Source organism: Myxocyprinus asiaticus, chromosome 24 (genome assembly GCF_019703515.2).
Source record: "Myxocyprinus asiaticus isolate MX2 ecotype Aquarium Trade chromosome 24, UBuf_Myxa_2, whole genome shotgun sequence".
Taxonomy (NCBI): Eukaryota; Metazoa; Chordata; class Actinopteri; order Cypriniformes; family Catostomidae; genus Myxocyprinus; species Myxocyprinus asiaticus.
In genome coordinates, this window is record NC_059367.1 from 41,374,302 (window position 1) to 41,390,930 (window position 16,629).

Genomic DNA, 16,629 nt, shown 5'->3' on the forward strand with positions numbered 1-16,629 from the left:
ATCGTATGGATTTGTGTCTGTTGTCCAGAATACTGTATATTGTCATAAATGTGGTTAAATATTTTGTATGAATATGTTTCAGCTTTAATGTCTAAATCTTTTATCTATTCTAACAGAAAGAAAAGGACCATGAAGTTGTCACGAGCACTCTCAGATCTGGTCTACACTAAATCTGTGGGCATGACGGACTTTGAGGCACAAGGTGAGGCAAGAACAGGAGAATATGAGAAAATCTCTTAAAGGGGTCATGACAGTACAGTATATATATATATATATATATATATATATATATATATATATATATATATATATATATATATATTTATATCATTTTATTATTATTCCTGAGGTCCATTTATAATGTTAGAGAAGTTTTATTGTACCAAAACTTAGAAACTTTCACACAGAACTTAAAATTTTGTAGTAAATGATAATTTTCCACCCTGTCTCTGGCCCTCTGTCCGAAACGGTCAGTTTTGCCCTCAGCGTCTCCTTTAAACTTCAAACGGCAACCTGCTATGGTTGGCTAACATTGTGCAGCCCCCCGTATACAGCCATATATTTGAAACACATCCAGAAGAGAATGAACCAGCTCCTCAACAATAAAAAACTAAATTTCAGGGCGTACACATAATGCACACCATCAAACTGTTCACTCAAGCACAGCAGCACCATAAACTATAATATCAAACAGTTATGACATATGAAACATTCATGAATGAAATTGGTTATTTACGGTTTTGCAGTCGGGTCCAATAGTGTTTTTAACTGCCCCATTTTTCAATAACAGTTCCTATGCAAAGCTTGAATCATATTGTGACACAAGCAATCCAGGCTGATTTAAGCCAAAAACCCATATAACACGCACTGAAATGAGCCGAGAACACATACATTACACATGAAATATGATGAGAAAACATTATACAGTCCATGGTAAAACATGACGCACACACATAATCTAATGCATGGTGAAACATGATGCGCACATGTATCATCCTGCACCGATGCAATCAGGAACATGGTTAAACTTCAGTTACTATTTCCTGATGTTGGGTTGCTTCAACAGAGGCCAAAGAAGAAACTCTGTTCCCCTTTCAGGCGCAACATCTCACATCTTCCATCGTATGTTTACTCTGTATGACACGTGGTTCCCCTAGCCAGCGGTAGCAATTGAATGGAGCAAAACAGACAAATGTTTAGTTTATACCGCTCGCCAGAAACACATCAAAACGATCAAAAACATCCATCTAGTGCATGTTTACATAGACCAACAATTAAAAATGGTGTAGATGGGTACTCAAAGCAGCAATACGTAGAATGACGGTCTCATTTCAAGAGTTATAACTTGACACTGTGTCTTTTAAAAGCTGCTGGGGATGCATGATATTGGTTGAAGCAGTTCGTCTAGTGCATGTTTATGTAGAAAAATGTTTAACAATTGTCCAGATGGGCACAACAAGATGTCCTTTGTAAGTCTCCTTTGGTGTGCAGGAACATTTGGCCTATCTGTGTTGTTCTCTCCTCTTCACCTTTCTGAATTAGCGCCAGTGAGCTGGGCTAAGGGTGTGAGGATGTAAAAATAGGCATTGCCGTCTTGCTGTAGAGGCAGTCATGTGCTGATGTAACGAGCAGTTTTAGAAGTTTTGTTTAAATAAATGCTCTTTTTGTATTGAGGAAGTTTTGAGTTCTGAAACTTACTGTATGTTTTTATATTATAATGAACACTTACATGTCAAAATATAAAAAAAATAAATAAAATGTATTCATCATGTCATGACCCCTTTAACATTTGCACTTAGAATACTTCTTGTGAGGCTCAGTATCGCAAGGTTAATTAAAAATGTATCCCAAGAGCCCTATTTATTCAAGCCACTAGAGTGTGGCTCTATATGGAGGACTGTGAGTGCCAAAAAGAAAAATTAATTAATCAATTATCAGTGAGTTTTTTTTTTGTTTGTTTTTTTTTTGTAAGGGATGTTTAATAAAATTCAGTTTGAAATTCATTAGTTGCTTCTATGTGATCAGACTTTCAATATTTTGGATGACTGTGAGTGCCAACTAGAAAAATTAAGAAATCAACTATGTGTTTTGTTTTGTGTTGTGAAGTGTTGTTTTGTTTTTTTTTTTGTTTTTTTTTTTTTTTTCATAAAATGCAGTTGAAAATTCATTAGTTGCTTCCATGTGATCAGTCTTTAAATTCTTTAACTCGACTGGCAAATGGATGAAGAAACGCAAACAGCAAACTAGCAAAATTCTATAAAAAAAAATAAAGGTTTCTGTAGGACTAGGAGTGCCACTTAAAGAAAATGAAGGAATTGTTTTATTTTATTAATACAATTTAAAAAGGCAGATCGAACAAACAGAGTCCCGCCCTCAACTCACAGCATTGTTCCGCAGAGACAGAGATAACAGAGATTCTGTTATACTGAGATGTCAACCACCACGGCTTTACAATAGCACTTTTCACAGCAGCACCATCTTTGATTTTTGACAGGGATGACAATGAGCATGTGAGAAGGATAGACGTACAATCTCTTCAAAGTGTTATACAGTTTTATTCAGTGTTTTTGAATAGTTCCGCTGACAAAACATTGAAATAATATCTCCAGACAACATAAGTTGTTGAAAATTTGATTTGATCTAGCAGTTTTTTGATAGCTTTATACAGTGCATGTCAAGAGATGGTAAGTCTCTCCCTCACAGCTTCATTTTCATTTCCATCAAATAATCATAGATGGTGCTACTGTGAAAAAGGTCTATAGGAGAGAGCATAATGGTCAGCTTGGATCAAGTGAGTGTTTTGACAAACATGCAATGTCCCTGACGTCAATGAACTGTGTTCGGAGTGTTACAGCAGTAAATCACTGTTTGAGGATACCATACAAAATGAATGGGTTGAGCCTCTCATTTGGAATAATAGTGATATTCTCTAAAAGAATAAATCAATATTTTTCAAAATTGGTTTAATAACAACATTCTATTGGTTAGTCAGTTAATCAACTCTCAAGGTTTGTTGTTTACATATAGGGAATTCTTAGATCATTTTCAGTTTCCCATTACATCAAAATAATTGTCCATTGTCTTTGGTTCTATTTCATCAGGCGAGGTTGCTTTATTAAAAAATACTGATTCGTTGTTACCAATCTCACTTGATCCTGCTGATATTCCTGTTGGCAGATTGTGCATTGCTTCTTCCTGTAAAAATAATAATAGATTAGTCTGATCATTATTTCAACAGGATATTGTTACTGTACCTGCTGTGACTGTTTGTTGGAAAAATCTAGTAGGTAATATTTGCTGGAAGAAGGTGTGGATGCTTCCTCAAATTCTTTTTGACAAACAAAGTAAAGGAGATTTCTTTCAAGATAATTCACAAGTGTTACCCTGCAAACCATTATATAAGAAAGAATAAAAAAATGATATTTGTTCCAATTGCTCTTTTTGTGGTGAATCTGCTGAAACTGTTGTTCATCTTTCTTTTGGCATTGTCCATTTACCAAAAAGTTTTGTCAAGAAAATGAAATTTATAATGAGTTTGCATTGTTTTGGAAGGATGTGGTACTTGGCTTTGTGGACAATGACCAATCTAAAAAAAAAGGACAGATTTATATTATAAATTTGCTTCTGTTGCTTGCTAAGTTCCACATTCTCAAATCAAAGTATTCAAGCTCTAGACCTCTCTTTGTTGTCTTTTTAAAGGAATTTGAGCAATACCTTACATTGGTTGAAATGTCTAAGAACAAAAAAGCTGTGAAAACATTGTATGTTTGCAACTCTTTTCCAATTTGTAATTTATTGTAATTCTCTAAAGTGTATCTATTTTAAGTTTAAATGTATTATATTTAAATTCCCCCCTTGTATTGTTTGAGCATTAATAAATAAATAAAAAAGAATGGGTTGAGCCATAAACTGACACCTAACTGTCACAAAATCATCCATGACTTCTCTTAAAAAAACAGCAATTTTATCGTAGTAAACTCCACACTTAATAACTCCAAAAGGATTGTTTCATGTAAAACATGCTGAAGATTAGTTTACAGGCGGTCAATTCGTTAAGTGATGAGCTGTTTCCTCACAAATGCAATTTATTCAGTGAACTCAAGCATCTCCTCAATAGACATCCATTCAAAAAGAACGGCCTCGTCTCCTCGCCAGTGTACCGCCGCATTATGCTTTGTTTTGTTAACCTTGTAGGCTCCCCCTTGGTAGAGCGGTTCTGGCTCAACACAAACAGGAATTTCATAGTGCCAGAGAGACAGTGTTTACAGTTTTGAGAAAATGAACCTACAAACAGCTTACTTATAGTTGTCACTGCATATTAAGCTGGGATAAGGGAAAGTATTTTAACACCAAAAAAGTTACACACCAGTTATAAGTGGCAGTCACTCTCCATATGGCTTAAGTCCCACAAGTCATTTCGGAGTGCAGTCCATCAGTATGTCATTGTATCTGATGCATGTGTGTTGTGTTGCATTGCAGTGGGCAGCTGCAGTTGGCAGGTGTCGTCAATGAGCGAGACCAAAGCCCATCAGCTCATGCAGCAGAAGCCTGTGCAGTTCATGCGATTCAACCAGCGACAGCTCTCGCGTATATACCCCTCCCCGTACCGTGTGGACTCGAGCAACTTCAACCCGCAACCCTTCTGGAACGCTGGCTGCCATCTGGGTATAGCAGTCCACCCACAAACAAGAGACACAGAATAAACAGCATTTCTCAAACATACTGGGAACCTGTTACTCATTGCAGCACTGCAGATTTTTATTTTTTCACTTAACCCTCCTATGGTATTGAAAAATGGCAGCTCTCTTTGGTATTTGCGATAATTTTTGACCGGAAGGGTCAGATGTGTAACCCTTTTTTTATGATGATAATGATACAGTTTCTTCCCTGAAGTAAGAACAATAAGATTATGCATTTTTGGGGGGGATTTTATGCTATTTTTTATTTTATTTACATGTAAATGTTACAATTAATTTGTATATACAAATAAGCAACAAAAAAAAAAACAAAAAAAAAAAAAAAAATATATATATATATATATATATATATATGTATATATATATATATATATATATTATTATTATTATTATTATTATTATTTTTAATAAATAATGAAGTTGAAACATGAAGAAAAAATGAGAATGTGACACAAACTGGAGGCAGATTGCTGCCATCTGGTGAACAGAATATAAATACCATGACTTTAAAACCATGTCATGCCAGTAAAAGCCAGTAGATGGCTGTAGCATCCTACTGTGTAGTATGATGGCTTGTTGTAACCTAATTTTATATTTTGTCACAAGATAGGCATTTGGATATATATTTAGACATTATCAAACTATAATATGTCAAAGATTAGCATTTTAAAATTGATTTGGCATGTCAGTTTTTGCAGTTAATGTCATGCTTGCAATCAAACCTGACCATGGTGTTACAAAGAGAAGACACAGAATAAGCATTTTTCTACCAATAAATTATTTTAAACCTAAAAATTGAATAACTCAATGCATAATAATGTCAAGAAAATGAATATTAAGAAACAGAAATGAACTGCAAAATATGTCTGAATTCTGTCATCAGCTGGAAAACGACAGATGACTTGTAATGCCAACAATGAACAAAAGATGGCTGTAGAATGTGTGTGTGTGTGTGTGTGTGTTGTCTGCATTGTGAGTGTTTTATCGTCTTACCCCTTCATTTCTGATTGTGTGTGTTTAGCATTGTGACTGATTTATTATTATTTTTTTCTAACTAATGTTAAAAAAAAAGCTCTGTGTTATAGTCTCACCAGTTCATTTTTGTTAGTGTGTAAGTGTGTTTGTGTGTGTGTGAGTGGGTGTGTATGTTTTGCACAGAGGATAATTTAGAGTCTCACCCTGTAACTCCTGTCTATTTTTTCTGCATTGTGGCTTTTATTTATTGTGGATTTATTTATTGTATTCTTCAGAAGAAAAAAATTGTCTTTCCCATTCATTTTCAATGATCTTTCCATTTTGACCGTGAATACCAAAGGCGTTGCTTTTTTTTTATTCTTATCGAATCATGCCAAATTTTTTTTTGTATGTTCAGATGGCAAATGGAGGAAAAGTCACCAAGTCTTGTACTACTCAAATAGAGGAAACCATTTTGATTAAATGAGGAAATTTTATTTCATTCAAAAATGACCGAATACCATAGGAGGGTTAATAAAAAAATTAAAAAAAGGGTACAATTCTTGAGAAAGAGAGAAAAATAATTCCTACACAACTGGAAAAATGGCAATAAAATTAATCAAAAAATTAATCAAACCTACTGTATGCACATAACACATCGAGATGCTGGTGGGCAGATGCATCCATGACTTTATATACAGTAGTTTGAGGTGTATATGTGTATTATACAACATGCCATTCCTATAAATCTAGTTGTGAAGTAAATTCTTGTAGCACAAACCCTTATTTGCCATGCATTACTTGAATTAATTGCATACTGCAAAACTGTGCGACTAGCATGTAGGCTTTAAATATTCTATTGTATAGGATTTTTTTTTTAAACGCTATAAAGGTGTTTCATGTAAATGTAAATAGTCATGTAAATCATTTGCAGTTCATTTGAGTTTATTTATTTAAAATGTCCAATCAGATTAGAGGACTGGAGCTACCTGTTGTATAATTGTAATTATTGTTGTGAAATAATGTTTTTTTATTTATTGTATTTTTTATGCTTTTGTGCAGTGGCTTTGAACTACCAGTCGGAGGGCCGAGTACTGCAGCTCAACCGAGCCAAGTTTTACTGCAACGGCAACTGTGGCTACATCCAGAAACCTCTCTGCATGTGTGAAGGTGAGTATTTTCAAATAACATATGCTTGTTTTTGGTCATTAATTTTATATACAGTATTGTGCAGAAATTTTAGGCAGTTGTGAATATATTGTATAGTAAGGATGTTGTGAAAAATAATGGCATGTATAATTTTATTAATGAAATATAAATCTAAAATTTATATTTCCTGTTGACACACCAAAGCAGCAGATACTACCGGTATAAGAGAAGTCAAATGTTGTTGTGGAGCATCTAATAATGTGCCTTTTCTTTATCTAATAAGACTTTTCACAATACTATGTAAAGAAAAAAATAATAATATTAACACTTTAAATAGCATTAGGAAGTCAAACTATGAACTTCCTAAAAGAGTTGTTGACATTCAGAGATTGAATATGAAGTCGTGCCTTTCCTTTCTTCTGTCAGGTTCCTTCAATCCAGTAGCTGAGGATCCATTACCCGGCCGCTTGAAGAAACAGCTGATTCTTAAGATCATCAGTGGTCAGCAGTTACCTAAACCCAAAGACTCCATGCTGGGCGACCGAGGAGAGGTGACTGCATACCTGAGCACACACATTTATATTCACTGGATATTAATGTGCCCTACATTTTGGTTGTGTGAGATGACTCGCTGTACTGTGCAATTAAATTATTACCTGAAGACAACATGAAATAGACTTTGCAACACATTTAAAGGGATAGTTAACCAAATGAAAATTCAGTCATCATTAACTTACCTTCAAGTTGCACGAAACCCATATGACATTCTTAACAAAAGTAGATGTTAGGCAGAATGTTATTCTCAGTCACCACTCACTATTGCATGGAAAAGATACAATGAAAGTGAATGGTGACTGAGGCTAACATTCTGCCTAACATCTCCTTTTTTGTTTCCCAGAATACAGAAAGTAAAACCGGTTTGAAATAACTTGAGAGTGAGTAGATGATGACATGATTATTATAAGTATTTTAATATGATTATTTATTGATAATTGGATGCGTGTGATGGATGACATACCGCGTTCTAAAATTCAAAACAATTATTTTCTAGGGGGCCTGGGTAGCTCAGTGGTAAAGACGCTGGCTACCACCCCTGGAGTTCGCTAGTTTGCGAATCCAGCCAGGTCTCCTAAGCAACCAAATTAGCCCGGTTGCTAGGGAGGGTAGAGTCACATGGGGTAACCTCCTCAGGATCGCTATAATGTGGTTCATTCTCGGTGGGGCGCGTGGTGAGTTGAGCGTGGATGCCGCGGTGGGTGGCGTGAAGCCTCCGCACGCGCTATGTCTCCATGGCAACACGCTCAACAAGCCACGTGATAAGATGCGCGGGTTGACGATCTCAGACGCGGAGGCAACTGGGACTCGTCCTCTACCACCCGGACTGAGGCAAATCACTACGCGACCACGAGGACTTAAAAGCACATTGGGAATTGGCCATTCCAAATTGGGAGAAAAAGGGGAAAAGTACACACACTTCACGGGCTTGCCATCTCTCGAGGCTGCTCAGAAATCTGCAGTGAGACCTGGCTGGTGTCACTCAGCACGCCCTGGGATTCGAACTAGCAAACTAGCGAACTCCAGGGGTGGTAGCCAGCGTCTTTACCACTGAGCTTAGCATAGTTTTCCATCAAATCATTATCATTATTTACGCTAGCCATCAGTGGATAATATATGTTGTATTTGCATCTTGTATATAGCCTACACAATGTGTTTTCAGTTACAAGTATGTCTTTTTGTAGTTTGACAGCTTGAATGAAACCTCTTCAAAGTACTTACAGATAAATTGCTTAATCATTTTTAATCGTTCAGTTTGCACTGTTAAACCAGTTTACACTAACCTGCAAACTCATCAATGTTACTTTCATTCTTGAAAAGTTCAAAATATCTTTTGTGTGTATGCATCCTGTGTAAGAAGCTCTAAAAAACCTGTCATATGTTGTGATACATGTGCCTTGCGACCTGCTTCAGTAAATGTTTTATCCCCCCATTGTGGTCTTCCAACCCTATTATGCCAGACTTTCAACAGAAGCCCAACTGAGTGAATTGGAAAGCACGCAAATTAGGCTTCTAATTTAAATGTCGGCTAATGTTAATATATCGATGCCTCAAAAATATATTGATAAAATAACATGCCGATCAATAATCTATATACTGATATTTTTTGACATGCCGAGTTTGAAGGATAGCCAATATGTTTGCTTTAATTCCGTTCCTTGAATTTAAGTGAATCCAAGAATTTTTAGAGATGTCTTTCAGAAATTTGTATCTTACCCAACAATTAGATATTTTGAGTTTGTTTTAAAGCTCTTTGAACATTTCTCTTTAGATCATTGACCCATTTGTGGAAGTTGAGATCATCGGTTTACCAGTCGACTGCTGCAAGGAGCAAACCAGAGTGGTTGATGACAATGGTGAGAGCCAGATCCATTGACATCTTTTACTAAACGCACACAAACAACACTTTAACTTTGCCGTTTAACCTGTAATTGTTGGTGAATTGGTCATTAAAGTGTCTTTAAATTTTGAAGTCATTACTTGAAGTGTAAACTACATCTGTATGTGTGTTTGTTTGGAAGAGGTGCGGTAAATTTATGCACACTCACACCACATCTATCCTCACACTGCATCTCATGGCCACTAAACCATTCCATAATTCATGAACTTGGTTTACATTGACATTTGCATTTATCTTTTTGGCAGGCGCTTTCTTTCCAAAGTGACTCAAAGTCGTCTAGTGTTTAGTAGTTATAAAAATATACAAAAATATACAAATTGGGGGAAATTGCCATTAAGACAATTTTGTCATTGAAAATAAAAAAGGAAGCACACAATTCTCTTGAATGTCATTGTATGGAGCAGCATTAAGATTTGTCTTCACTGTAATGAATGGAAAAGCCAAACCTGTTAAAGGTGCATTCTGTAATTTTTTCCTCATTTAAAAAGTTTTACTCCTGAAGATATTATATTGTAATTTGGAAACATATATATAAAATCATGAGCACTCACATGAGATGAAGCCTTCAGTCATACCAGTAACCTTATACGGCATCTGTAACTGAAAACTGTTGCGTTTGAATGATGCTGCATCCACACCACTAGGTATCAGTGTAAGTCCAAGATGACATAAAAGAAATACTAAGTGCACCTTTGCTTAGAAGTGGATGTCCATTTAACTTGTCCATAAAGTGTATGTATGATCAAAGGTAATAACACTCTGGCTGCTTTAAGTTATTCAGTCACTGTGAGGAGAGCAATTTCAGTTAAGTGGCAATTTTGTGTCATTTGGGAAGGTCAAGCAGGTGATTTTATGCAAGTGAAAGAGAAATCTGACTCCTCCGATTCCTTCATTCACTACATTTTCTTCTGCATAAATTCACTCATCTTTTCTCTGTTTTTTTCTTAGGATTTAATCCAATGTGGGAAGAGACTCTTGTCTTCACTCTTCACATGCCAGAGATTGCTCTTGTACGCTTCCTTGTTTGGGATCACGACCCAATTGGACAGGATTTTATTGGCCAGAGGACCATTGCCTTTAACAGCATGATCCCTGGTACCATCTTTCATTTGATACAATTGCCAAACCCACTTTATATTAGGTGTCTTTAATTACTATGTACTTAAGCATTTGATACAATGTACTTATGTATATATCTGTTGTTGCATTCTACTTACATTTAAAGTACCTGCATTTAATTACAACTGTAGTTACACTGTTAACCTTAACCCCTAACTCTAAACCTAAACCTAACCCTATACACCAACCCTTACCCTTAAACCTTAACCCCTAACCGTAACCCTACTCCTTAACCTACCTGTACAGCAACCTGGATCAAAAAGCAAATGTAATTCTTGTGAGAATTTTGCAGAAAACCATGTAGTTAGACAATAAATACATTGTATTTTATGTATTTTAATGTTAGTAAAAACCCTAATATAAAGTGGGATCCAATTTCCTTTAAAGGCATAGTTTAACCAGTGAATTGATAGTTCTGTCATCATTTACCCACCCGCATGTTGTTCCAAACCCATATGACTTTCTTTCCTCTGTTGAGCACAAAAGATGTTAGGCAAAATGACAGCTTCAGTCGCCATTCACTTTCATTGTATGGGAAAAAAACAAAAAAACATGCAATTAAAGTGAATAGTGAATGGTGCTGTCATTCTGCCTAACATCTTTTTCTGTGGTTTTTCCACAGAAAACTTAAATCATTTGAAATAAAAAACTTAAATCATTGTACAGTATATCAGACACTTTCTTTCGCCTTATTAGTCTAAATATTTGTTTTTCAGGTTATCGGCATGTGTATTTGGAAGGCATGGAGGAAGCTTCCATCTTTGTTCATGTTGCAGTTAATGACATCACTAGTAAGGTGGGCACCTCGTGAATTCTTTGGAGAGAACAGTTGGCTTACTTTTTTACTTTTAATGTTGAATAGTATTTACAAAGGCATTAATCACTCCATTGTGTATTGGGCATGTCTAATGTTAATCTGTAAGTCAATGACTCAGATAATGTGCTAAAACACAAAGTGTGAAAGTGTTCTTATTATTCATCCTAGTCATTAGGCAATACAAGGCTTAATTATGATGTTTAATTTATTTTTGATTGCCACGGTAGGTTCTTAGCATGGCTAATTGGTATCAGACAACTTCATTGAAGAAATGAATATTTAAAGGAATAGTTCACCCAAAAAGGAAAATTCAGTCATAATTTAGTCACCCTCATGTTGTTCCAAACTCAAATGACTTTCTTTCTCCTCATGTTGTACCTAACTCGTATAACTTTCTTTCTTCTGTGTAACACAAAAGGAGAACTTTTCATGAATTTTTCGGTCCATCTTGTCAATACAATAGCAGTTGAGAGTGACTCACTTTAAAGCTTAAAACAGACCCGAGCATGACTGCTGTGTGCATTTTCCATTCCCCCTTTTATTTGTAACTAGTAGCCCCTAAGAAGCATGCAAAAAAAATCAATTAAAAAATAAATAAAATTAGACCAAATAGTTTTCCTAAAAATGTATGTCCACATATGTGGACTGCAGGACTATGTTGTGAAATTTTAAATAATACCAAGCTATAAAATTATTTTGTTTTTTTCTAGGAGTGTTGATTATTCATGTTTTTAGACATTACATCAGAAATTAGCATAAATAATTCATGTGGATGCAGAGTTTTAAAATGAGTCATTATCAACTGCCACTGTATTGAAAAGATGGCCTACAATATCCATAAAAAATCCTTTTGTGTTCTGCATAAAGACTGGAATGATATGAAGTTATTAAATGATGACAGAATTTTCATTTTTCGGTGAACTATTCCTTAATAAGATATCCTGCAATTGTAACAGTGTCCTGTTTTTATGTTTGTTTGTTTGTTTTTGGGTTTTTTTTACATTTAAAATGATATACGATGTAGTAAGCACACTCACTGCTGAATTATATATCATGCTTTAGCCCATAATTTGTCCCGTATACATTCGGTGTGGACGACAAATGTTATTTGTGTAGTTTGTCTGTTACTCTCTCTTTCTCTTTCTCTTTCTCTTACTTCTCTTTCTCTTATGTTTGTGATTTCAGTGCACTCATCTTAGTGCTGTCTATAAAGGCAGGAAATTGTTAGGATCCTCATGCAAAACTCAGGTGTAGTGAGACCCAATCAGCACCCTGCATGCTTCTTGCAACCCCCCCCACCCACACTGACCAGTTAAACCCAGACTCATTTGCTAGCATTCACCTTGGCAACTCATGCAACATGAGTTGTGACATAACTGTGATTGCCTACCTTGGCTGCATTCTCATTGACCCCTACAGCAGATCCAGTGTCAGTGTCCCTACAGCGGGAGACAAAGATCACTCCTATTTCACTGAACTCAGGGCATTTCAAGGCTGCCATTCACAGTAACAGAGCACTCAAGCTTATGAGATGCTGAGAGATGAGAAAGACACGCTACTCTTGGTTTGTAGAGTGTGTTGCTTATTCTTTATATGGGACTATGATGGTCTGCTGTGAAAGCTGCGGTTTAGCAGGTACTTTTTTCATCCTTCTCTGAAGCTAGGTAAATAGTTCCTTAGAGCTGGCCAACTTTATAATGTGGATTGACATCCGAGGTCAAGAAGTCTATAAATGCATTATAAATGGAAAAAAAATAAAATGCTTGAACTTAATATGTATAACTTAAATTTATGTGTTAGTCATTATTAAGTAGTTTTTTCTTCATTCGGGACACGTGTATGTAGGGTCATACAAATTGTGCAATATAGTCTGGAGCTTTATATGAAAGCATTCATTTTCACTCACTCTTTCGAACAATGTGATGTTCACATGCTGTGTATACTAATATAGTGAACTATATGATGTTTACCTTGTACAGAATATGCATGAATGTGTAAAATACCTCTGTTGCTGAAGTTTTCTCATGTGTCTGGCAAGTTAATCATCACAAGAGGCAAAATTTCCATATTTTCTTCCTCTTTTTTCACACTAACAGCTACTCTCAGTTGTTGTATGAAAAAGTCTCTTGGCATTGTTGTCAAGTCAAGTAATTTTTATTTGTATAGCACTTTTAAAAACACACATTGTTTCAAAGCAGCTTTACAGAAAATTATATTATAACAGAAAATGAAGCTGTAATGTCTGTTATGTCAAGTCATCATTGTGCGGTTTGATTAAAACATGATTGTAGATTGTGCCTTAAAAAAATAAAAAAAAATAAAAAGTAAATAATATTTGTATTGAGGCTTAAATTATTACAATGGCAACTGATGTAGATACACCAGATATTAACTACACTGTCTGAACACATGGATCAGATTTCAGCAGTTGCAAATTTACAGTGCATATAGTCAGTCCTAAAGATCATTGATCCTGAAGATTATTGGAATATGCAGTGTGAACAAAGCCTTAGAGTCTCTAAGGATGGATCTACTTGGATATGGTCCATGAAATGACATTGGGTGTTGTGCAAATTACAAAACAGAGCATAGGACTAGATTTAGCTTGGTGGTCTTCTGTTTTGAGCAAATAAACCTTAAATGTCTTCAATTATTCTATATTTCATAGTAGGATAGTTTACTAGAGTAAAGTTGTAGAAGTTTCCTAATGGATCAAAACATAATCTAATAGAGATTCAAACATTCGTAACAAGGTGAAATTAATCTAGCCTGCATCAAAACAGACAGCCCAGTGTCATTTTGTAATATACTGATGGACATGAATGTTCTCTCACCTTTCACCTCACATTTTTAAAGTTATTCACATTACCACCATACATTCCCTACATTGACTTCATGTTCATTTCTAAAGATCTGTGTTGATCACCCATGTTTGTTCAATGATTCCAAATTTCCAACATCTGTGCTAACTTGAAATTATCATACTGTTTCTTAATTAAACTGTCAAATTATGTATCTTGATCATTGTAACTGGTGTGAAAGATTTATATATCTTTGTATTTATTTTTCTCGACACCCTGATCAAAAAAAAAAAAAAAACAGCTTAAAGCCTTAGGTAGTTTGATGGTTTTAGCTTGCCACCAAGCTAGTTTTTACTGATCAGGCTGATTTGTTTGGATAGTTTCGGAGGGATTTGGGGCAATTGTCAGCTGTTCAGGCTGAAAGACAAGCTCGCCAACCAGTTAAACTAGTTGAACACCAGCTTGACCAGCCTTGGAGACCAGCTAGACCAGCTGTACATTGGCTTGGTCAGGCTGAGAGGCCAGTTAAACCAGCTAAGACCAGCAAACTGCCTTAGTCTGGTTTAAGTTTTTGTTTTTTCAGCTGGGCACAAGTTTGGTCATTCAAGTAATATGATCAGCAGTTTTACTTCGGTTTAAGAGTTTGAGGAAGAATGCAACTTGTCATTAATCGTGAAGGGGTTTGAGGAAATAGTTGCTGCTTATAAATATTTGTATATTGTAAATAGATACAATGAACAGTTATAGCCTCGTTCTTAGTTTCTAAATTACATCTTTGTTTATGTGATTTCCTTTATCATGTCTTAGATTCATATTTCCTCTCTGAATGTCCCATTGCAGGTGCGAGCAGTCAGTGGTATAAAAGGACTGTTTCACAGAAACCCAAAGCAGGCATCTCTCGACAGCCATGCTGCTGCTCTGCTCAGCCGTAAGCCCACCTTCGGTGCTCACCTCTTGCGCCGCACAGCCAGTGTGCCCACCAAGGGCCAACCCAAAGTCAAGAGGGACTTCCCTGAGATCTCCATTGACACAAAAGACTGCAGCTCGGAGGGCGCCAGTGAGGAGCATGAATCAGAAGCTGGGCCACTGGTCCACCACAATGGAGACACAGCGTCGGCAAAATTTTGGGGTCACGGCACCAACGGGCAGCTTCATCCTGATGACAGTAAAGGTAAGAGTGCTTTCTTTAATCACAAGCCTCGTGCCAAACCTTACCTAAACAGGGGAACGATGAGTGAACCTCTGAAGCGAGCCAACAGGTTGCAGCTCCAAGATCCATTGGACGAGAAGCAAGGTGTGTTTGCACCTGTAGCGATCAACAGCTCCAGTCGGGTTGGGATGACTTCCAATTGCATAAAGTGTGCAATTGGCTCCAAGGAAAGATCTGTCTTGGAGAGGAAGGTTACAAGTACCAGTACCCAATGTACACAGGTTCCCGTCAGGCCTGAAAGGGCTTCTCGGTCTCCAACATCTTGTAGACAGGTTCAGCCAGAGCCCATTCTCAAACCCCAAGCCTTGGCCCAAACTGACTCAAACCCCAAGCCATACACTCAGGTTCAACCCAAGCCTGTACCCTTACCTAGATCAAGGGAAAAGGTCAGGCAAATGTTGGGTGCACCACCCAGTCAGCCTCTTGAGGACCCTTCTGCCAGAAATGTTCACCCTTGTAGTGTTCCACTCCGACTCTTCCAGTCCCCATCCACTCCAACTCCTCAAATAACAAACAACAAAACTAGCCTGTGCAGACAATGCCCTGCCCCACCCAACTATGGCAGCAACTGCAAAGTGACTAGATCTGTGAATGATGTCAAGAGCTTGTCTGACAGTGACTCCAGCAGCTGTGACAGTTTGGCCATTATTGATCTTCCTGCCATGTTCCCACCATGGAGAATGGTGAACAAAAAGCAAGCTGCAGGGACACTGCAGCGTGAGATGAATGCTCTGTTTGCCCAGAAAATGGAGGAGATCTGCAGTAAATCCCCCTTGTTTTTTGACGGTAAGGTGTTTGTAGTTGGATGGATCCCAAATAAAAATCATTCCCAGTGCCTCAGTAGGGTAGATCTCTGTAGGTTGTGATGAAACCCAACAAATACCTTTGCCCTCTAAAGACCTAGCGGATGGTGAAGATCATCTCATTGAAGGCTGATCTTCACTAGAACTCTGCAATTTTATTAGAGACCCCCAGTAAAAGTAACAAGACAAACTAAAATATTAAGAGTCCTAGTAGATTGATTTCAGTAGGTTGTGATAGAACCCAAGAAATACCTTTGTCCTCCTAAGACCTTGCGGATGGTGTGGATCATCTTATTAAATGCTGATCTCTACTAGGACTCTACCATGTCAATAGGGACATCCTGTCAAAGTAATAAGAAAATCTAAAACAATTGGAGTCTTGGGTAGATCTCTGTAGGTTGTGATGGAACCCAATAAATACCTTTGCCCTCCAAAGACCTTGCGGGTGGTGTGGACCATATTGGTTGAAGGCTGACCTTCACTAGAACTCAGCAATGTCAATGGGGAAATCCTGTCAAAGTAACAAATAGCAAGAGTCCCAGTAGGTAGATCTCAGTAGGTCCCAGTAGGTAGATCTCTTGTGATGGAACCTAACAAATACCTTTGTACTCCAAAGACATTGCA

General features: G+C 36.8%; 1 protein-coding gene across 1 annotated transcript in view; it reads left to right on the forward strand.

Annotated features, from left to right (window-relative positions):
• The window catches only part of LOC127414484 (1-phosphatidylinositol 4,5-bisphosphate phosphodiesterase eta-2-like), a 203,434-nt gene that overhangs the window by 176,121 nt on the left and 10,684 nt on the right, over positions 1 to 16,629 (forward strand). Inside the window, exons 15-22 of the mRNA XM_051652527.1 lie at positions 117 to 202; positions 4,480 to 4,665; positions 6,714 to 6,821; positions 7,227 to 7,351; positions 9,127 to 9,211; positions 10,204 to 10,350; positions 11,091 to 11,170; positions 14,833 to 15,163. Of these exons, the coding sequence (XP_051508487.1) occupies positions 117 to 202; positions 4,480 to 4,665; positions 6,714 to 6,821; positions 7,227 to 7,351; positions 9,127 to 9,211; positions 10,204 to 10,350; positions 11,091 to 11,170; positions 14,833 to 15,163 (1,148 nt within the window). The remainder of the gene's footprint in view (positions 1 to 116; positions 203 to 4,479; positions 4,666 to 6,713; positions 6,822 to 7,226; positions 7,352 to 9,126; positions 9,212 to 10,203; positions 10,351 to 11,090; positions 11,171 to 14,832; positions 15,164 to 16,629) is intronic.